The 23,257-nt window shown below is 48.9% G+C and overlaps 1 protein-coding gene and 1 non-coding gene across 2 annotated transcripts; both read right to left on the bottom strand.

Moving 5' to 3' along the window:
• Positions 1-9,923: 9,923 nt before the first annotated feature.
• Positions 9,924-18,200, bottom strand: LOC119922756 (olfactory receptor 14A2-like). Its single transcript, XM_038742423.1, has 3 exons — positions 17,782-18,200; positions 11,735-11,745; positions 9,924-10,465 (listed from the first exon to the last, which is right to left on the bottom strand). Exons 1-3 carry the CDS (start codon positions 18,198-18,200, stop codon positions 9,924-9,926), a joined length of 972 nt encoding a protein of 323 aa, XP_038598351.1.
• Positions 13,272-13,409, bottom strand: LOC119922778. Its single transcript, XR_005448713.1, has one exon. It is a non-coding gene; the product is annotated as a small nucleolar RNA SNORA7 (small nucleolar RNA).
• Positions 18,201-23,257: the final 5,057 nt, after the last annotated feature.

Genomic DNA, 23,257 nt, shown 5'->3' with positions numbered 1-23,257 from the left:
ATAGCTCAATGGTATTTACTGAATACTCACTGTGTGCAGAGCACTGTACTAAGTGCTTGGGAGAGTTCAATCCAATGGAGTTGGCAGATATTTTTCTGCTCACCAGGAGGTAACAGTCTAGTGGGTAGACGACTCTGCATACTATAAATGCATTAATAAATACGATGGATTGATAGCATCGATGAAGTAATCAACACAAATTCCTTTAGGAGTTTGCCAGCGTTTAGAACAGTGCTTCACACATAGTGAGCATTTAACAAATATAATAATAATAATAATAATAATAATAATAATAATAATAATAACAGCATTTATTGAGCACATACTATGTGCAAAGCACTGTACTAAGTGTTGGGGCGGATACAAGGTGATCAGATTGTCCCACATGGTGGGCGTGAGGTGCTCACAGTCTTAATCCCCATTTTACATCATCCTTATCATTCAATCTACCTGTTGTATTTATTTGTCACCTGTAGTGTACAATAGTATTAATATGTGTAGTGGTCTGGCATGCCTTGACTTATGCTGTCGATTCGCCTCCGACCCATAGTGACTCCATGGACATATCTCTCCCAGAATCCTCCACCTCCATCTGAAAGCATTTTGATACGGTATCCATAGAGTTTTCTTGGTAAAAACAGAGGAGTGGTTTACCACTGCATTCTTCCACCCAGTAAACTTGAGTCTCCACCCTCGACTCTCTCCCCTACCACTGCTGCCCAGAACAGGTGCGTTGTGACTTGAAGCAGATTGCCTTCCACTCACTAGCCACTGTACAAGCTATTGTACAAATGAGGAAAATGAATCCGATTGAGGTTTGGTTGACTCCCATCAACTCCTTGCCATTAGCTTCAAGGCTTTTTACGGGTGTTCTCCTCAGTGTTTCCCTTCCCTTTTCACCAACTCCCCTCCAGCCCTTGGAGATAGATCTTCTCCCTCTGCCTCTCCAAGGACATTCCCGTCTCCAACACATGGCTAAGAACCATCATTCTGCCCCAATCTCCCTCTCCCTCCAAATTTGCCCAGGTTGATGTTTCTTCTCTCCATGTCATATCTGCCAGATGCCACCTCTGCATTTACACATTCACACCTGCTCATAGCTCTAACCTGCCTTTAGAGTCACATCACTATGTAAGAATTTATTAAGCTGTGCATTAACATTTTCATGCTCATTTTCCCCTAGCTGTAAATTATTTTGGCTCAGTCTAGCCCAGCAGACTGGCAAGTCCAGGAGGGAAGGTATTGAATCTCTTACCTCCATTGTGTTCACCAGACATTCCTGCCATGAAGGAGTTGATGATAGTGCTGGTGGCCTAGAACCAATCACACTCTCTTATTACCTCCCCGTCATTTCCCACCAGAAACATTTTCTGATGTCCAGGACCCACTTCTGGCCGCAGTGACCACAGCATAATGCTGACGCTCTGCTGCGGGGCCCCAGCCAGCGACTCTCACACACACACACACACACACACACACACACATACACACACACACACACACACACACACACGCTCCTTTCAACTGACTGTGGCTGCTTACACATAAATACACCCAGTCACACCAACCCATACCTATTTAGCCACTCATTTACTCATTTAACTATTTGCTAATGCATCACTCCCCCAGCTCAGAATTGTACCTGGAGAGTTTCTAGTACTCTACCAGTCTCGGCTACCAGACGGACGGTTAAGCACCGGCATACCCGTTCCATTCCTAGCTTGGGCAGTGGCTAGCGGGTGGAAGGCAACCTGTTGCAAGTCAAAACATGCCTGTGCTGGGCAGCAGTGTCATGGGAGATAGTCGAGGAGGAGGCTCAAGTTTACTTCAGGGAAGAAGGCAATGGTAAACCACTTGTGTATTTTTACCAAGAAAACTCTATGGATGAACTACCAGAACATTCACAGTTAGAGAATGGGGCATTCCTGGAGAGATATGTCCATTCATTCGCTATGGGTCAGAGATGACATGAAAGCATAAGAGAAGACAAAGAAGCGCTCAAACATCTCTCCTCCAAACCCTTCACTGACATCATGTATCTTTTCACATGAAACAAAAATACCTCACAATTATCTTCAAGGGTTTCCAGCATGTGAGACTCATTCTAAATTTCCATTTTCCAGAGGCAGTATCTGAGGCACGGAGAAGCAAAGGGACTTGCCTAACGTCATACAGCAAACAGGGGCAGAGCCGGGATTAGAACCTAGGTCCCCAAGCCGGTTGTTGGGTAGGGATTGTCCCTATCTGTTGCCAAATTGTACTTTCTAAGTGCTTAGTACAGTGCTCTGCACACAGTAAGCACTCAATCAATGATTGAATGAATGAATGGCAGAGTCAGGATTCGAACCCAGGTCCCCTTACTACTACCACTACTATTTGCCTATCCCTGGGCCGAGACACACTTTTTCCCTGGAATGTGATGGGAGAAGATTCCCTTCTCCTCCTCCCCTCCAGACCTCCGCCAGCCAAGGTTTGCTCACTGCCTCCCCTGCCCCACCTTGGATACACAACGCAGCTGCTGACACAACAAATCTGATTGTGGTTCTCAGAGGAAAATGAAACAGACTGAAGCCTGATTGGCTCCCATCAACTCCTTGCCACTAGCTTCAAGGCTTTTGAACTGTGTCCTCCTTGTTTCCCTTTCTGTCTTTACCAGCTACCCTCTAGACCTTGGAAATAGATCTCCTCCCTTTTCCTCTCCTCCTCCTCCCCTCCCCATCCTCCCCGCTCCCGCCACCCTACCCCCTTCCCCTCCCCTCAGCACTTGTGTATATTTGTACATATTTAGTACTCAATTCATTTCACTAATGATGTGTATATAGCTATAATTCTATTTATCCCGTTGTTATTGTCACCTGTCTATTTGTTTTGTTTTGTTGTCCGTCTTCCCCTTCTAGATGGTGAGCCCGTATTTAGGTAGGGACCTTCTCTATATGTTGCCGATTTGTACATCCCAAGCACTTTGTACACTGCTCTGCGCACAATAAGCGCTCAATAAATACGACTGAAATAATGAATGAATGAAAGAGGACATTCCCTTCTCCAAAACATGGCTTAGATCCTTCTTTCTTCCCGAATCTCCTTCTCCCTTCAAATTTGCCCAAATTGATGTTTCTTCTCCCCATGCCAAATCAGGGCAGATCCGACCTCTGCATTTACACATTCACAACTGCTCATTGCACTTCCCTACCTATAGATTCACATTACTAAGCATTTATTAATCTGTGCATCCACCTTTCCATTCTTATTTTCCCCTAGCTGTAGATTCTTCTTTTCAGTCAGTCTAGCACCGGCAGACTGGTAAGCCCAGGAGGGAAGGGATTGAATCTTTTACCTACATTGTGTTCACCCAACACTCCTGCATGAAGGAGTTGATGATAGTGCTCCTGGTCTAAAACCAATCACACCCTCTCATTCCCTCCATGTCACTTCTCACCAGAAACATTTTCTGATGTCCAGGACCCACTCCGGGCCGAAGTGACCAAAGCATAATGTGGAAGCTATGCTGCACGGCCACGGGCAGGAAGCGACTTCCATGTTAGCTGGACGGAAGTGGATGAGGAAATCTACATCTCTGCCCCTGCTCTCTCTCCGTCCCTCCAGGCTTGCATCTCCTCCTGCCTTCAGGACATCTCCATCTGGATGCCTGCCCGCCACCTAAAACTCAACGTATCCACGACTGAACTACTTGTCTTCCCTCCCAAACCCTGCCCTCTCCCTGACTTTCCCATCACTGTTGACGGCACTACCATCCTTCCCATCTCACAAGCCAGCAACCTTGGTGTCAACCTTGACTCCGCTCTCTCGTTCACCCCTCACATCCAAGCCGTCACCAAAACCTGCCGGTCTCAGCTCCGCAACATTGCCAAGATCCACCCTTTCCTCTCCATCCAAACCGCTACCCTGCTCGTTCAAGCTCTCATCCTATCCCGTCTGGATTACTGTATCAGCCTCCTCTCCGATCTTTCATCCTCCTGTCTCTCCCCACTTCAATCCATACTTCACACTTCTGCCCGGATTGTCTTTGTCCAGAAATGCTCTGGGCATGTTACTCCCCTCCTCAAAAATCTCCAGTAGCTAAAAATCAACCTACGCATCAGGCAAAAGCTCCTCACACTCAGCTTCAAGGCTCTCCATCACCTCGCCTCCTCTTACCTCACCTCCCTTCTCTCCTTCTACAGCCCAGCCAGCACCCTCTGCTCCTCTGCCACTAATCTCCTCACCGTGCCTCGTTCTCGTCTGTACCACTGTCGAGCCCTGGCCCACGTCATCCCCCTGGCCTGGAATGCCCTCCCCTCGTACATCCCCCAAGCTAGCTCTCTTCCTCCCTTCAAGGCCCTACTGAGAGCTCACCTCCCCCAGGAGGCCTTCCCAGACTGATCCCCCTCCTTCCTCTCCACTTCTCCCTCCCCACTCCCCGCCTTACCTCCTTCCCCTCCCAATCCCCCCCACCTTACCTCCTTCCCCTCCCCACAGCACCCATATATATGTATTTATGTTTGTACGTATTTATTACATTATTTATTTATTTATTTATTTGTACATATTTATTCTATTTATTTTATTTTGTTAATATATTTTGTTTTGTTCTCTGTCTCCCCCTTCTAGACTGTGAACCCACTGTTTGGTAGGGACCGTTTCTATATGTTGCCAACTTGTACTTTCCAAACACTTGGTACAGTGCTCTGCATACAGTATGCGCTCAATAAATACGATTGAATGAATGAATGAATGAATGAGGAACGGGAGATGAGTGATGATTGGGGCCACTGCACTGTCAAATACGTACCCTCCTGAAAGCTCACCTGCCCCTCTGTGGATGTAGTCCTGCCCCAAATTCCGACACTGTCCCCATGTGTGAGCACTTCCCCTGAATGGCTCCATCTCTTGCATCCCCATCCTGGTTTTTTCCTCCCGCTCCACCATCTCCCGGTCACACTCACTGGGGCAGCGTAGGGCTGGAGGGCTCTGACTTTGGCTGGCCTGGGATGGTCCTCTCTCCACTCCAGTTCTTGGGTGCAGCCGGCTATGAAGGAAGGGATGGCGTGGAAACTTCAGCTCCCCTCTGATCTCCTGTGGGCAGGGAGATGTTCTCCAGAGAGTGCCCCGTCCCCAAAGATAACGAGGCCACTGCGTTACAGGTGGTTACAGGTGATACACGAGAGGCAGAGCTTCTCATTCAGTCAATGGAGTGATTTCATTTTCTGACACCTTCTGATTGCAAAGCTAGACAGAGCAAGACAGTCCTCTGAATCCATCCTATGGTTCTCCCCGAGGCTGAGTGGGGTGGGGCAGGGGTCTGAGGTTTTGAGAATGGGATGATGGGATGGAGAAATTCCTGGCTTGAGGAAGAATAGGATGGAAATGGCTCCTCCTGTTGTGATGATGCATTAACCTGGGTTCTGGAAACTAGAGTTCCATCAGTGAATGTCTCTGTCCACTTTCAAACACCATTATTATGATTATTATCACTTTTATTATTCGGTGTTAACAATTTCTGTGTCAACGTCTGTGCCACGTGATGAAGCAGAAACAAAATAATTCAATTGATCGATGGTATGTGTTGTGTGTTTACTGTGGGCAGAACATTGTAGTAAGCTCTTTGAAAAGTACAATACAATGGAGTTGGTAGATTCAATCAGTGCTCACAATGGGCTTGCAGCCCAAAGATCAATCAATCAATCAATCAATCAATCGTATTTATTGAGCGCTTACTATATGCATAGCACTGTACTAAGCGCTTGGGAAGTACAAATTGGCATCACATAGAGACAGTCCCTACCCTACAGTGGGCTCACAGTCTAAAAGGGGGAGACAGAGAACAGAACCAAACATACCAACAAAATAAAATAAGTAGGATAGAAATGTACAAGCAAAATAAATAAATAAATAAATAAATAGAGTAATAAATATGTACAACCATATATCCATATATACAGGTGCTGTGGGGAAGGGAAGGAGGTAAGACGGGGGGATGGAGAGGGGGACGAGGGGGAGAGAAAAGAAGGGGCTCAGTCTGGGAAGGCCTCCTGGAGGAGGTGAGCTCTCAGCAGGGCCTTGAAGGGAGGAAGAGAGCTAGCTTGGTGGATGGGCAGAGGGAGGGCATTCCAGGCCCGGGGGATGACATGGGCCGGGGGTCGATGGCGGGACAGGCGAGAACGAGGTACAGTGAGGAGATTAGCAGTGGAGGAGCGGAGGGTGTGGGCTGGGCAGTAGAAGGAGAGAAGGGAGGTGAGGTAGGAGGGGGCGAGGTGATGGACAGCCTTGAAGCCCAGGGTGAGGAGTTTCTGCCTGATGCGCAGATTGATCGGTAGCCATTGGAGGTTTTTGAGGAGGGGAGTAACATGTCCAGAGCGTTTCTGGACAAAGATGATCCGGGCAGCAGCATGAAGTATGGATTGAAGTGGAGAGAGACACGAGGATGGGAGATCAGAGAGAAGGCTAGTGCAGTAGTCCAGACGGGATAGGATGAGAGCTTGAATGAGCAGGGTAGCGGTTTGGATGGAGAGGAAAGGGCGGATCTTGGCAATGTTGCGGAGCTGAGACCGGCAGGTTTTGGTGACGGCTTGGATGTGAGGGGTGAATGAGAGAGCGGAGTCGAGGATGACACCAAGGTTGCGGGCTTGTGAGACGGGAAGGATGGTAGTGCCGTCAACAGAGATGGGAAAGTCAGGGAGAGGACAAGGTTTGGGAGGGAAGACAAGGAGCTCAGTCTTCGACATGTTGAGCTTTAGGTGGCGGGCGGACATCCAGATGGAGATGTCCTGAAGGCAGGAGGAGATGCGAGCCTGGAGGGAGGGGGAGAGAGCAGGGGCAGAGATGTAGATCTGGGTGTCATCAGCATAGAGATGATAGTTGAAGCCGTGGGAGCGAATGAGGTCACCAAGGGAGTGAGTGTAGATTGAGAACAGAAGGGGACCAAGCACTGAACCTTGGGGAACCCCCACAGTAAGAGGATGGGAGGGGGGAGGAGGAGCCTGCAAAAGAGACTGAGAAAGAACGACTGGAGAGATAAGAGGAGAACCAGGAGAGGACGGAGTCTGTGAAGCCAAGGTCAGATAACGTGTTGAGGAGAAGGGGTGGTCCACAGTGTCAAAGGCAGCTGAGAGGTCGAGGAGGATTAGGACCGAGTATGAGCCGTTGGATTTGGCAAGCAGGAGGTCATTGGTGACCTTTGAGAGGGCAGTTTCCGTGGAATGAAGGGGACGGAAGCCAGACTGGAGGGGGTCGAGGAGAGAGTTGTTGTTGAGGAATTCTAGGCAGCGCGTGTAGGCAACTCGTTCAAGGAGTTTGGAAAGGAATGGTAGGAGGGATATGGGACGATAACTAGAAGGTGAGGTGGGGTCAAGAGAGGGTTTTTTTAGGATGGGAGAGACATGGGCATGTTTGAAGGCAGAGGGGAAGGAACCAGTGGAGAGTGAGCGGTTGAAGATGGAAGTTAAGGAGGGGAGAAGGGATGGAGCGAGAGATTTCATAAGATGAGAGGGAATGGGGTCAGAAGCACAGGTGGCCGGAGTAGCACTTGAGAGGAGGGAGGAGAGTTCCTCTGAGGATACCGCTGGGAAGGATGGGAGAGTAGCAGAGAGTGTTGAGAGCCGGGGGGTTGGAGAAAGGGGGGAAGAGACTTTGGGGAGGTCGGACCTGATGGATTTAATTTTGTTGATGAAGTGGGAGGCCAGATCGTTGGGGGTGAGGGAAGGAGGAGGGGGAGGAACCGGGGGCCTGAGAAGGGAGTTGAATGCACGGAAGAGCTGGGGGGGGGGGTGATGGGCATGGGTGTCAATAAGGGAGGAGAAATAGTTTTGTCTGGCAGAAGAGAGGGCTGAGTTAAGGCAGGAAAGGATAAACTTGAAGTGAACGAGGTTGGCATGGTGTTTAGACTTTCGCCAGCAGCGTTCGGCAGCTCGAGCATAAGAGCGAAGGAGGCGGACAGTGGCAGTGATCCAGGGCTGTGGGTTAGTGGTGCGAGAGCGGCGAAGGGAAAGGGGAGCGAGCGAGTCTAGCTGAGTAGAAAGGGTAGAGTTGAGAGCAGTAATCTGATCATCAAGACTGGGTAGAGAGGAGAGGGCGGCGAGGTGGGTTGTGAGGCGCTCCGAAAGATGGGTGGGGTCCAGAGAGCGGAGATCTCTGTGAGGGAGTAATACGGATTTACAGGGGAAAGGAGTGTGAGTGAGGAGGCAGGTGAGGAGATTATGATCAGAGAGAGGGATCACAGAGTTGGTGAGGGTGGACACAGTGCAGCGGTAGGAGATGATGAGGTCGAGGGTATGACCAAGTTGGTGAGTGGGTGAGGTGGGGTGGAGGAAGAGGTTGGCAGCGTCAAGGAGAGATAGAAGGCGGGTGGCAGAGGAGTCGTTAGGGATATCCATGTGGATATTGAAGTCTCCGAGGATCAGAGTGGGCATGGAGAAGGAGAGAAGGAATGTGAGGAAGGGGTCAAAGTCGTTAAAGAAGTTGGAAGTGGGGCCCGGAGGGCGGTAGATGACGGCTACAAGAATCTGGACGGGGTGGTAGAGGCGAATAATGTGGGCTTCAAAGGAAGGGAAGGAAAGGGAAGCGGGAGGAGGGATAGTGCGAAAGCGACATTGGGGGGCGAGAAGGAAACCGACACCTCCTCCTTTTCCGGTGAGTCTGGGGGATTGGGAGAAGAAGATGAAATTACAATCCAATCAGACACGTTTTCTGTCCCACAAGGGTTCAGAGTGTAAGAGGAAGTGAGAGCCCAGGAATGGTAAGACACTAAGGCCAGGTCACACAGCAGGCCAGTGGCCAAGCTGGGATTAGAACTCAGGTGATGTGACACCCATTCACGTGCCATTTAGCCATGAAGCCTCCTAGGGAATGCATTGTCAATCACTACCTAGTCCTATCAGCCAACCTCCCGGACCTTGACAAATCCTGAATATCCAGAGTTGTTCTTTGGGCCTTTGGTTCAGTGGTATATATTCATTCATTCATTCATTCAATTGTATTTATTGAGCGCTTACTGTGTGCAGAGCACTGTACTAAGCGCTTGGGAAGTACAAGTTGGTAACATATAGAGACGGTCCCTACCCAACAGTGGGCTCACAGTCTAGAAGGGGGAGACAGAGAACAAAACAAAACATATTACCAAAATAAAATAAATAGAATAAATATGTACAAATAAAATAAATAAATAAATAGAGTAATAAATGCTTGCAAACATATATACAGGTGCTGTGGGGAGGGGAAGGAGGTAAGGAAGGAGGTAAGGCAGGGAGGATGGAGAGGGGGACGAGGGGGAGAGAAAGGAGGGGGCTCAGTCTGGGAAGGCCTCGTGGAGGAGGCGAGCTCTCAGTAGGGCCTTGAAGGGAGGAAGAGAGCTAGCTTGGTGGATGTGCAGAGGGAGGGCATTCCAGGCCAGGGGGATGATGTGGGCTGGGGGTCGACGGCGGGACAGGCGAGAACAAGGCACAGTGAGATTAGCGGCAGAGGAGCGGAGGGTGTGGGCTGGGCTGTCAGAAGGAGAGAGGGGAGGTGAGGTAGGAGGGGGCGAGGTGATGGAGAGCCTTGAAGCCGAGGGTGAGGAGTTTCTGCCTGATGTGTAGGTTGACTGGTAGCCACTGGAGATTTTTGAGGAGGGGAGTAACATGCCCAGAGCGTTTCTGGACAAAGACAATCCGGGCAGCGGCGTGAAGTATGGATTGAAGTGGGGAGAGACAGGAGGATGGGAGATCGGAGAGGAGGCTGATACAGTAATCCAGACGGGATAGGATGAGAGCTTGAATGAGCAGGGTATTGGTTTAGATGGAGAGGAAAGGGAGGATCTTGGCAATGTTGCGGAGCTGAGACCGGCAGGTTTTGGTAATGGCTTGGATGTGAGGGGTGAACGAGAGAGCGGAGTCGAGGATGACACCAAGATATGTCTAATGGCAATTTCTTTTTTAAGGTGGGGTAGGGGATTATTGGTACATGGACACAGACATTTTGTCCCAGGATGGATGTTGGGGGAAGAATGTCCCCTTTAGGATCCTGCCCAGAGCAGCCTTCAGATCCCTGTTCCTCAGGCTGTAGATAAGGGGGTTCACAGTGGGGGGCACCACGGTGTAGAACATGGAAACCAACATGTCTAGAGCAGAGGGTGAGTCTGAAGGTGGTTTGAGATAGGCAAACGCTGCGGTAAAGAGAAAAATGATGATGACAGTGAGATGGGGCAGGCAGGTGGAGAAGGCTTTGGTTCGGCCCTCGGAGGACGGCATCCTCAGCACGGCTGAGAAGATCAAGACGTAGGAGAGGATGATGTAAATGAAGCAGACGGCATCTAAGACTAACCCAACAGCCACACTCACGTCAATGGCAATGTGGACTTCAGAGCAGGAGATCTTCAGTAGAGAGGGGACGTCACAGAAGAACTGCTGAACAGTATTCGACCCACAAAAGGTCAGTGAGAAGGTAGAAGTTGAAAACAAGACTGCAAACAGACCCCCAGTGAGCCATGACACTGCTAGTATGCACAGACAGGCTGTTTCGTTCATGATGAGCTCATAGTGCAGTGGGGAGCAGATGGCGGCATAGCGGTCATAAGACATTGCAGTGAGGACTAAAAACTCTGAAAGGCCAAAGAAGATCACTAGGAAGAGCTGCGAGACACAACCCAGAAAGGAGATGGAGCTGTCACTGGTCAAGGAGTTGACAATGGATTTGGGTACCGTCGTAGAAATGTAGCAGAGGTCTATGAAGGACAAGTTCTTGAGAAAGAAGTACATGGGGGCATGGAGACGCTGTTCGAGGGTGGTGACAGCAACAATGAGGAGATTCCCCAGAAGGGCCGCTAGGTAGACAAGGAGGAACAGCGTGGCATAGACCAACTGCAGCTCTTGGATGTCAGAGAACCCCAGGAGGAGGAATTCAGCCACGGTGGAGATGTTGGTCATTTCTGGGAGGTGATGCTGACTCCCTGGAAAGGAAGAGGGGAACTTCAATTCAGAAACATTGGCATTCCCTCCAGTCTGTAAGTTGGGCAGGTAACACTTCTACAAATTATATCATACCGTACCCTCCCAAGCACTTAGTACAGCGCTCTAAACACTGTACGTTATCAATAAATATGATTGATTCCCATTTTAATAAATAAAGCAGTTGTATTCATTGATCACCTATAGAGTTCAATAGTATTGATACATGTAGGGGTATGAACACATCAAGCAATAGCTCAGTGGCATTTACTGAATACTCAATGTGTGCAGAGCACTGTATTAAGTGCTCCTACTCTATCCTAATCCTCCATGACCTCTCAGCTGCCTTCGACACTGTGGACCACCCCCTTCTCCTCAAGACGCTATGCAACCTCGGCTTCACAGACTCTGTCCTCTCCTGGTTCTCCTCTTATCTCTCCGGCCGTTCATTCTCAGTCTCCTTTGCGGGCTCCCCCTCCCCCTCCCATCCCCTTACTGTAGGGGTTCCTCAAGGGTCAGTTCTTGGTCCCCTTCTGTTCTCTACCTACACTCACTCCCTTGGTGAACTCATTCGCTCCCACGGCTTCAACTATCATCTTTACGCTGATTACACCCAAATCTACATCTCTGCCCCTGCTCTCTGCCTCCCTCCAGGCTCGTGTCTCCTCCTGCCTTCAGGACATCTCCATCTGGATGTCTGCCCGCCATCTAAAACTCAGTATGTCCAAGACTGAACTGCTTATCTTCCCTCCCAAACCCTGCCCTCTTCCTGAATTTCCCATCACTGTAGACGGCACTACCACCCTTCCACATCTCACAAGCCCGCAACCTTGGTGTCATCTTCGACTCGGCACTCTCGTTCACCCCACACATCCAATCCGTCATCAAAACCTGCTGGTCTCACCTCCACAACATCACCAAGATCCGCCCTTTCCTCTCCGTCCAAACCGCTACCTTGCTGGCTCAATCTCTCATCTTATCCCGACTGGATTACTGCATCAGCCTTAGTGCTCTGCACACAGTGAGCGCTCAATAAATATGATTGAATCAGCCTCCTCTCTGATCTCCCATCCTCCTGTCTCTCTGCACTTCAGTCTATACTTCACTCTGCTGCCCAGATCATCTTTCTGCAGAAACGCTCTGGGCATGTTACTCCCCTCCTCAAAAATCTCCAGTGGCTGCCTGTCAACCTACGCATCAAGCAAAAACTCCTCACTCTCGGCTTCAAGGCTCTCCATCTCCTCGCCCCCTTCCCACCTCACCTCCCTTCTCTCCTTCTACAGCCCAGCCCACACCCTCCGCTCCTCTGCCGCTAACCTCCTCACTGTACCTCATTCTCGCCCTTCCCACCATCGACCCCCGGCCCACGTCCTTCCCCTGGCCTGAAATGCCCTCCCTCCACACATCCGCCAAGCTAGCTCTCCTCCTCCCTTCAAAGCCTTACTGAGAGCTCCCCTCCTCCAGGAGGCCTTCCCAGACTGAGCCCCCCTTTTCCTCTCCTTATCCCCATCCCCCCGCCCTATCTCCTTCCCCTCCCCACAGTACTTGTATATATATTTGTACAGATGTATTACTCTATTTATTTTACTTGTACATATTTACAATTCTATTTATTTTGTTAATGATTCGCATATAGCTTCAATTCTATTTATTCTGACAATTTTGACACCTGTCCACATGTTTCGTTTTGTTGTCTTTCTCCCCATTCTAGACTGTGAGCCCGTTGTTGGGTAGGGACCGTCTCTCTATGTTGCCGACCTGTGTACTTCCCAAGCGCTTAGTACAGTGCTCTGCACACAGTAAGCACTTAATAAATACGATTGATTGAATGAATGAATGGTTGGGAGAGTTCAGTCCAATGGAGTTGGCAGATATTTTCCTGCCCACCAGGAGGTTACAGTCTAGTAGGTAGACTCTGCATACCATACGTGCTTAATAAATACGATGGATTGTTAGCATCGATGAAGTAATCAACAGTAATTCCTTTTGGAGTTTGCCAGTGCTTAGAACAGTGCTTCACACATAGTGAGCGCTTAACAAATACCATCATCATTATTATTAAATCAACCTGTCGTATGTATCTGTCACCTGTGTGTTCAATAGAACTAATATGTGCAGCAGTCTGGCACGTCTTGACTTATACCGTCGATTCGCCTCTGAGCCATAGCGACTCCATGGACGCATCTCTCCCAGAATGCCCCACCTCCATCGACAAGTGTTCTGGTACTGTATCCATAGAGTTTTCTTGGTAAAAATAGAGAAGTGGTTTACCATTGCCTTCTTCCACCCAGTAAACCTGAGTCTCCACCCTCGACTATCTCCCCTGCCACTGCTGCCCAGAACAGGTGACTTTTGACTTGGAGCGGATTGCCTTCCACTCGCTAGCCACTGCCCAAGCTAGGAATGGAATGGGATTCCCTCTGCTTGACTCTCCCTCCCTTAGCTGAGAATGGTAGAGTACTGGAAACTCTCCAGGTGTGATCCTGAGAGGGGGCAGGGGTATGTTCCCATCAATTAATCAAACAATGGTATTTACTGAGTACTTAGGGCTCAGTCAATTCCCATTCTACAGATGCGGTATTTGGGGCACAGAGAAGCAAAGTGCCTTGCCCAATGTTACCCAGCAGTCAGGGGGCAGAGCCAGAATTAGAACCCAGGTCCCCGAGCTCATTGTTGGGTAGGGATTGTCTCTGTTGCTGAATTGTACTTTCCAAGCACTTTGTACAGTTCTCTACACATAGTAAGTACTCAATAAATACGATTGAAAGAATGAATTAATTAATAGCAGAGTCAGGATAAGAACCCAGGTCCCCTTACTACTTCCACTACTATTTGCCTCTCCTGGGCCCAGACACACTTTTTCCCCGGAAGGTGATGGGAGAAGATTCCCTTCTCCTCCTCCCCTCCAGACCTCTGCCGGCCAAGGTTTGTTCACTGCCTCCCCTGCCCCACCTTGGATACACACATAGCCGCCAACACAACAAATCAGATTGTGGTTCTCAGAGGAAAATGAAACAGACTAAAGTCAGGTTGACTCCAATCAACTCCTTGCCACTAGCTTCAAGGCTTTTAACCAGTGTTCTCCTCCATGTTTCCCTTCCCTCTTCACCAACTCCCCTCCAGCCCTTGGAGACAGATCTGCTCCCTGTGCCTCTCCAAGGACATTCCCTTCTCCAACACATGGCTCAGATCCTTCCTTCTGCCCGAATCTCCCTCTCCCTCTAAATTTGCCCAGATTAATGTTTCCTCTCCCCATGCCGAATCAGCCCAGATGCCACCTTTGCATTTACACATTCAAAACTGCTCATAGCTCTTCCCTACGTATAGATTCACATTACTATGGAAGAAGTTATTAAGCTGTGCATTCACATCTTCATGCTTATTTCCCCCTAGATGTAAATTATTTTGGATCAGTCTTGCCCAGCAGACTGGTATGTCCAGGAGAGAAAGGACTGAATCTCTTACCTCCATTGTGTTCACCCAACATTTCTGTATGGAGGAGTTGATGATAGTGCTCGTGTTCTAGAACCAATCACGCTTTCTCATTCCCTCCCTGTCATTTCTCACCAGAAACATTTTCTGAGATCCAGAACCCACTCCTGGCCGAGGTGACCACAGCACAATGCTGACGCTGTGCAGCAGGGCCCCAGCCAGAAATGTTAGTTGGATGGAGGTGGATGAGGAAGGGGAGACGAGTGATGGTTGGGACCACTGCACTGTCAAATACTTACCCTCCTGAAAGCCCTCCTGCCCCTAAAGTCCGACACTGGCCCCATGTGTGAGCATTTCCCCTGAATGGCTCCATCTGTTGCATCCCCATCATGGTCTCTCCCTCCCCCTCCAACACTCCCTGGTCACACTGACTGGGGCAGCGTAAGGCTGCAGGGCTCTGACCTCTGCTAGCTTGGGATGGTCCTCTCTCCACTCCAGTTCTTGGGTGCAGCTGTCTATGAAGGAAGGGACAGCATGGCACCCTCAGCCCCTCTCTTATCTCTTGTGGACAGGGGGATGTTCTTCAGGGAATCCCCCATCCCTAAAGATAAAGCAGCCACTGCTCCATGGGGAACCCCTGGAGGATCAACTCAGGTGGGACCTCGTGTCCTGGCCGTTGCCTAAATCCTCTGCCTGTGAGGTCCCTGAGGTCCTACGGAGATAAATGCACAGTTCCTAAAGCTGCAGCAATGGTGCTGCACCCCAGGGTTCCCATGGAAACAACAGCATCTGCATCCCAACATCCCAACTGTTTCTAATATTACTGACAATCTACATCAACTGTGGGTGGTTTCAGCTTCATCTCATATACCACCTTAGACAGCTTCTCATTCAGTCAGTCAATTGTTCAATTTCATTTTCTGACACCTTATGATTTCAAAGCTTGAGAGAGCAAGAGATTCCTCTGAATAGATCTTCTGATCTGCCCCCAGTCTGAGTTGGGTGGGGCAGGGGACTGAGGTTTTGAGAATGGGATGATGAGAAGGAGAAATTCCTGGCTTGAGAAAGAATAAGAAGCAAATGGTTCCTCCTGTTGTGATGACTTACTAACCTGGGTTCTGGAAATTGGAGTTCCAAACTGCTACCTTGCTGGTTCAATCTCTCATCCTATCCCGACTGGATTACTGCACCAGCCTCCTCTCTGATCTCCCATCCTCCTGTCTCTCCCTGGTTTAGTGTATACTTCATTCTGCTGCCCAGATTTTCTCTGTACAGAAACACTCTGGGCATGTCACTCTCGGCCTCAAAAATTTCCACTGGTTTCCTGTCAACCCACGCATCATGCAAAAACCCTTCACTCCCAGCTTCAAGACTCTCCAACACCTCACCCCCACCTACATCACTTCCCTTCTTTCCTTCTACAGCCCAGCCTGCACCCTCCGCTCCTCTGCCACTATCCTCCACTCTGTGCCTCGTTCTTGCCCGTCCCGCCGTCGACCCCTGGCCCACGTCCTTCCCATGGCCTGGAATGCCCTCCCTCCCCACGTCCGCCAAGCTAGCTCTCTTCTTCCCTTCAAAGCCCTACTGAGAGCTCACCTCCTCCAGGAGGCCTTCCCAGACTGAGCCCCCTTTTTCCTCTCCTCCACCCCATCCCCCCTACCCTACTTCCTTCCCCTCCCCACAGCACTGGTATATATTTGTAAGGATTTATGACTCTATTCATTTTACTTGTACATATGTACTACTCTATTTTGTTAATGATGTGCATATAGCTATAATTCTATTTATTCTGACAGTTTTGACACTTGTCTACATGTTTTGTTTTGTTGTCTGTCTCCCCCTTGTAGACTGTGAGCCCGTTGTTGGGTAGGGACCGTCTCTATATGTTACCGACTTGTACTCCCCAAGTGCTTAGTCCAGTGCTCTGCACACAGTAAGTGCTCAATAAATACAATTGAATGAATGGAGATCCCTCAGTGAATGTCTCTATTGCTTTTCAAACACGATGATTATAATTATTTTTATTATTCGGTGTTAACAATTTCTGTGTCAAAGTCTGTGCCACGTGATGATAAATAATTCAATCGATCAATGGTATTTGTTGAGTGTTTACTGTGTGCATTACATTGTACTAAGCACTTTGAAGTATACAATACAATGGAGTTGGTAGATCCAATCCGTGCCCACAATGAGCTTACAGCCCAAAGATTCATTCATTCATTCAATTGTATTTATTGAGCGCTTACTGTGTGCAAAGCACTGTACTAAGCGCTTGAGAAGTACAAGTTGGCGACATATAGAGATGGTCCCTACCCAACAACGAGGTCACAGTCTAGAAGGGGGAGACAGACAACAAAACAAAACATGTGGACAGGTATCACATCATCAGAATAAATACAATTAAGGCTAAATGCACATCATTAACAAAATAAATAGAATAGTAAATATGTGCAAGTAAAATAGAGGAATATATCTGTACAAACATATATACAGGTGCTGTGGGGAGGAGAAGGAGGTAGGAAGATGAAATTACAGTCCAAAGAGACACGTTTCCTGTCCCACAGGGGCTCAGAGTGTAAGAGGAACTAAGATCCCAGGAATGGTAAGACACCAACCCCAGGTCACACAGCCGGACAGGGGCCGAGCTGGGATTAGAACTCAGGTCATGTGACACCCATTCACATGCCATTGAGCCATGAGGCTTGCTAGAGAATGCCTTGCCACTCATGACCTAATCTTATCAGCCAACCTCCCGGACCTTGACAAATCCTGAATATACGGACTTGTTCTTTGGGACTCTGGGTCAGTGATATATATGGATACGTCTAAGGGCAATTCCTCTTTTAAAGGGGTGGTAGGGGATTATTAGTACATGGACACAGACATTTTGTCCCAGAATGGATGCTGGGGGAATGTCCCCTTTAGGATCCTGCCCAGGGCAGCCTTCAGGTCCCTGTTCCTCAGGCTGTAGATAAGGGGGTTCACAGTGGGGGGCACCACGGTATAGGACATGGAAACCAGCAGATCCAGAGCCGAGGGTGAGTCTGAAGGTGGTCTGAGATAGGCAAATGCTCCAGTAACGAGAAAAATGATGATGACAGTGAGATGGGGCAGGCAGGTGGAGAAGGCTTTGGTTCGGCCCTCGGAGGACGGCATCCTCAGCACGGCTGAGAAGATGAAGATGTAGGAGAGGAAGATGTAAATGAAGCAGACAATATTTAAGATGAACCCACCAGCCACACTCACGTCAATGGCAATGTGGACTTCAGAGCAGGTGATCTTCAGCAGAGGGGGGACGTCACAGAAGAACTGCTCAACAATATTGGACTCACAAAAAGTCAGTGAGAAAGTGGAAGCTGAAAGCAAGACTCCAAACAGACCCCCACTGAGCCATGACGCTGCTAGTATGCTAGTGCATGGTGCTAGTATGCACACACAGACTGTTTTGTTCATGATGAGCTCATAGTGCAGCGGGGAGCAGATGGTGGCATAGCGGTCATAAGACATTGCAGTGAGGAGAAAAAACTCTGAAGCGGCAAACAAGATCACTAGGAAGAGCTGTGAGACACAACCCAGAAAGGAGATGGAGCTGTCACTGGTCAAGGAGTTGACAATGGATTTGGGGACCGTTGTAGAAATGTAGCAGAGGTCTATGAAGGACAAGTTCTTGAGAAAGAAGTACATGGGGGTGCGGAGACGCTGGTCGAGGGTGGTGACAGCAACGATGAGGAGATTCCCCAGAAGAGCCGCCAGGTAGACAAGGAGGAACAGCGTGGCATAGACCAGCTGCAGCTCCTGGATGTCAGAGAACCCTAGGAGGAGGAATTCAGTCACAGTGGAGATGTTGGTCATTTCTGGGAGATGATGCCGGCTCCCTGGAAAGGAAGAGGGGAACTTCAATTTAGAATCACTGGCATTCCCTCCAGACTGTAAGTTCCTTTTGGGCAGGTAACACTTCTACAAATGATGTCATATTGTACTCTCTCAAGCACTTAGTACAGTGCTCTACACACTGTAAGTGATCAGTAAATAGGATTGCTTCCCATTCTAATAAATAAAGCAGTTGTATTCATTGCTCACCTGTAGAGTTCAATAGTATTGATACATGTAGAGGCATAAACCCATCAATCAATAGCTCAATGGTATTTACTGAATACTCATTGTGTGCAGAGCACTGTACTAAGTGCTTGGGAGAGTTCAATCCAACGGAGTTGGCAGCTATTTTCCTGCCCATCAGGAGGCAACAGTCTAGGAGGTAGACTCTGCATACCATACGTGCTTAATAAATATGATGGATTGATAGCATCGATGAAGTAATCAACACTAATTCCTTTAGGAGTTTGTCAGCGCTTAGAACAGTGCTTCACACATAGTGAGCGCTTAACAAATACCATCATCATTATTATTAAATCAATCTGTTGTATTTATCTGTCACCTGTAGTGTTCAGTAGGATTAATATGTGCAGCGGTCTGGCGTGTCTTGACGTATGCTGTCGATTCGCCTCCGAGCCATAGCGACTCCATGGACGCATCTCTCCCAGAATGCCCCACCTCCATCGACAAGTGTTCTGGTACTGTATCCATAGAGTTTTCTTGGTAAAAATAGAGAAGTGGTTTACCATTGCCTTCTTCCACCCAGTAAACCTGAGTCTCCACCCTCGACTATCTCCCCTGCCACTGCTGTCCAGAACAGGTGCCTTTTGACCTGGAGCGGATTGCCTTCCACTCGCTAGCCACTGCCCAAGCTAGGAATGGAATGGGTATCCCTCTTCTTGACTCTTCCTCCCTTGCCTGAGACTGGTAGGGTACTGGAAACTCTCCAGGCATGATCCTGAGAGGGGGCAGGGGTAAGTAGCCATCAGTGAATCAAGCATTGGTATTTACGGAGCACTTAGGGCTCAGTCTTAATTCCCATTTTACAGATGCGGTATTTGTGGCACAGAGAAGCAAAGTGCCTTGAGCAACATCACCCAGCAGTCAAGGGGCAGAGTCAGGATTAGAACCCAGGTCCCCGAGCTCGTGGTTGGGTAGGGATTGTCTGTCTGTTGCCGAATTGTACTTTCCAAGGACTTAGTACAGTTCTCTGCACACAGTAAGTGCCCAATCACTACGATTGAATGAATGAATAAATGAATGAATGAATGAATAGCAGTCAGGATTAGAACCCAGGTCCCCTTACTACTGCCACTACTCTTTGCCTCTCCCCGGGCCCAGACACACTGTTTCCCTGGAAGATGATGGGAGAAGATTCCCTTCTCCTCCTCCCCTCCAGCCCTCCGCCAGCCAGGGTTTGCTCACTGCCTCCCCGGCCCCACCTTGGACACACACACAGCCGCCGACACAACCAATCTGATTGTGGTTCTCAGAGGAAAATGAAACAAACTGAAGTCTGGTTGACTACAGTCAACTCCCTGCCACTGTCTTCAGGCTTTTGACTGGTATTCTCCTCCGTGTTTCCCTTTCCCTCTTTACCAACTACCCTGCAGCCCTTAGAAATAGATCTTCTCCCTTTTCCTCTCCTCCTCCTCTTCTCCTCCCCCAATCCTCCCCCTGCCCTACCCCCTTCTCCTCCTCACAGTACTCATGTATGTTTGTACATATTTATTACTCTATTTATTTTATTAATGATGTGTATATAGCTATAATTCCATTTATTCTGATGGCATCGTCACCTGTCTACTTGTTTTGTTTTATTGTCCGTCTTCCCCTTCTAGACTGTGAGCCCGTTATTGGGTAGGTTCCTTCTCTATATGTTGCCGATTTGTACTTCCCAAGCACTTAGTACACTGCTCTGCACACAGTAAGCACTCAGTAAATACAATTGAATGAATGAAAAGGACATTCCCTTCTCCAACACATGGCTTAGATCCTTCTTTCTTCCCGAATCTCTGTCTCCCTTCAATTTTGCCCAGATTTATGTTTCTTCTCCCCACGCCGAATCAGGCCAGATACCACCTCTGCATGTACATATTCACAACTGCTCATTGTAGTTCCCCACTTATAGATTCACATTACTAAGTACTTATTAAGCTGTGCATCCACCTTTCCATTTTTATTTCCCCCTAGCTGTAAATTCTTTTTGATCAGTCTAGCCCAGCAGACTGGTAAGTCCAGGAGGGTAGGTACTGAATCTCTTACCTCCAGTGTGTTCACCCAACATTCCTGCAAGGAGGAGTTGATGATAGTGCTGGTGGTCTAGAACTAATCACACTCTCTCATTCCCTCCCTGTCATTTCTCACCAGAAACATTTTCTGACATCCAGGACATACACCAGGCCAAAGTAACCACAGCATAATGCTGACGCTGTGCAGCAAGGCCCCAGCTGGACATGTTAGCTGGATGGAGGTGGATGAGGAAGGGGGGACGAGTGATGGTTGGGGCCACTGCACTGTCAAATACTTACCTCCCGAAAGCCCCCCTGCATCTTTGAGGATGTAGCCCTGCCCCAAAGTCTGACACTGGCCCCATGTGTGAGCATTTCCCCTGAATGGCTCCATCTGTTGCAACCTCATCATGGTCTCTCCCTCCCCCTCCAACACCACCTGGTCACACTTACTGGGACAGCTTAAGGCTGTAGGGCTCTGACCTCTGCTAGCTTGGGATGGTCCTCCCTCCACTCTAGTTCTTGGGTGCAGCTGGCTATGAAGGAAGGGACAGCATGGCACCCTCAGCCCCTCTCTGATCTCCTCTGGGCAGGGAAATGTTTTTAAGAGAGTCCCCCATCCCCAAAGATAAAGAAGCCACTGCTCTGTGGGGAACCCCTGGAGGATTAACTCAGATGGGACCTCGTGTCCTGGCCGATGCCAAAATCCTCTGCCTGTGAGGTCCCTGAGGTCCTGCGGAGATAAATGCCCAGTCCCTAAAGCTGCAGCAATTGTGCTGCAGCCCAGGGTTCCCATGGAAACAACCGCATCTGCATCCCAACAGTTTCTAATATTACTGACAATCTACACCAACTGTGGGTGGTTTCAGCTTCATCTTATATACCACCTTAGACAGTCAGCTTCTCATTCAGTCAGTCAATTGATCGATTTCATTTTCTGACACCTTCTGATTTCAAAGCTCGAGACAGCTAGAGATTCCTCTGAATCCATCCTCTGATCTGCCCCCAGGCTGAGTGGGGTGGGGCAGGGGACTGAGGTTTTGAGAATGGGATGATGGGAAGGAGAAATTCCTGGCTTGAGAAAGAATGAGAAGCAAATGGTTCCTCCTGTTGTGATGACTTATTAACCTGGGTTCTGGAAACTAGAGTTCCAAAACGCTACCTTGCTGGTTCAATCTCTCCTCCTATCCTGACTGGATTACTGCACCAGCCTCCTCTCTGGTCTCCCATCCTCCTGTCTCTCCCTGGTTCAGTCTATACTTCATTCTGCTACCCGGATTTTCTCTGTACAGAAACGCTCTGGGCATGTCACTCCCCTCCTCAAAAATCTCCAGTGGTTGCCTGTCAACCTACGCATCATGCAAAAACCCCTCACTCCCAGCTTCAAGGCTCTCCATCACCTCGCCCCCTCCTACCTCACCTCCCTTCTCTCCTTCTACAGCCCAGCCTGCGCCATCCGCTCCTCCGCTGCTTACCACCTCATTGTGCCTGGTTCTTGCCTGTCCCGCCGTCAACCCCTGGCCCATGTCCTTGCCCCCGGCCTGGAATGCCCTCCCTCCACATATCTACCAAACTAGCTCTCTTCCTCCCTTCAAAGCCCTACTGAGAGCTCACCTCCTCCAGTAGGCCTTCCCAGACTGAGCCCCCTTTTTCCTCTCCCCTGCCCTACCTCCTTCCCCTCCCCATAGCACTTGTTTATATTTGTACAGATTTATTACTCTATTTATTTTACTTGTACCTATCTGCTACTCTATTTTGCTAATGATGTGCATGTAGCTATAATTCTATATATTCTGACAGTTTTGACACCTGTCTACATGTTTTGTTTTGTTGTCTGTCTCCCCCTTGTAGACTGTGAGCCCGTTGTTGGGTAGGGACCGTCTCTATATGTTGCCGACTTGTACTCCCCAAGCACTTAGTACTGTGCTCTGCACTCAGTAAGCGCTCAATAAATATAATTGAATGAATGGAGTTCCATCAGTGAAAGCCTCTATCGCTTTTCAGACACCATTATTATAATTATTTTTATTATTCGGTGTTATCAATTTCTGTGTCAAAGTCTGTGCCACGTGATGATAAATAATTCAATTGATCGATGGTATTAGTTGAGTGTTTACTGTGTGCATTACATTGTACTAAGCGCTTTGAAGAGTACAATACAATGGAGTTGGTAGATACAATCCATGCCCACAATGATCTGACAGCCCAAAAATGAAATTACAATTCAAATAGACACGTTTCCTGTCCCACAGGGGCTCAGAATGTAAGAGGAAGTAAGAGCCCAGGGACGGTAAGACACTAAGGCCAGGTCACACAGAAGTCCAGTGGCCGAGCTGGGATTAGAACTCAGGTCACGTGACACCCATTCACATGCCATTGAGCCATGAGGCCTCCTAGGGAATGCACTGCCACTCATGACCTAGTCTTATCAGCCAACCTCCCAGACCTTGACAAATCCTGAATATCCAGACTTGTTCTTTGGGCCTCTGGGTCAGTGATATATTTGCACTTGTCTGAGGGCAATTCCTCTTTTAAAGGGGTGGTAGAGGATTATTGGTACCTGGACACAGACATTTTGTCCCAGAATGGATACTGGGTGAATGTCCCCTTTAGGAACCTGCCCAGGGCAGCCTTCAGGTCCCTGTTCCTCAGGCTGTAGATAAGGGGGCTCACAGTGGTGGGGGGGGCACCACGGTGTAGGACATGGAAACCAGCAGATCCAGAGCCGAGGGAGAGTCTGAAGGTGGTTTGAGATGGGCAAATGCTGTGGTAAAGAGAAAAATGATGATGACAGTGAGATGGGGC

The sequence above is a fragment of the Tachyglossus aculeatus genome, unplaced genomic scaffold, assembly GCF_015852505.1.
Source record: "Tachyglossus aculeatus isolate mTacAcu1 unplaced genomic scaffold, mTacAcu1.pri scaffold_123_arrow_ctg1, whole genome shotgun sequence".
Lineage (NCBI taxonomy): Eukaryota > Metazoa > Chordata > Mammalia > Monotremata > Tachyglossidae > Tachyglossus > Tachyglossus aculeatus.
Note: the sequence above shows the minus strand (reverse complement) of the source record. Positions and strands in the feature narration are given on the sequence as shown.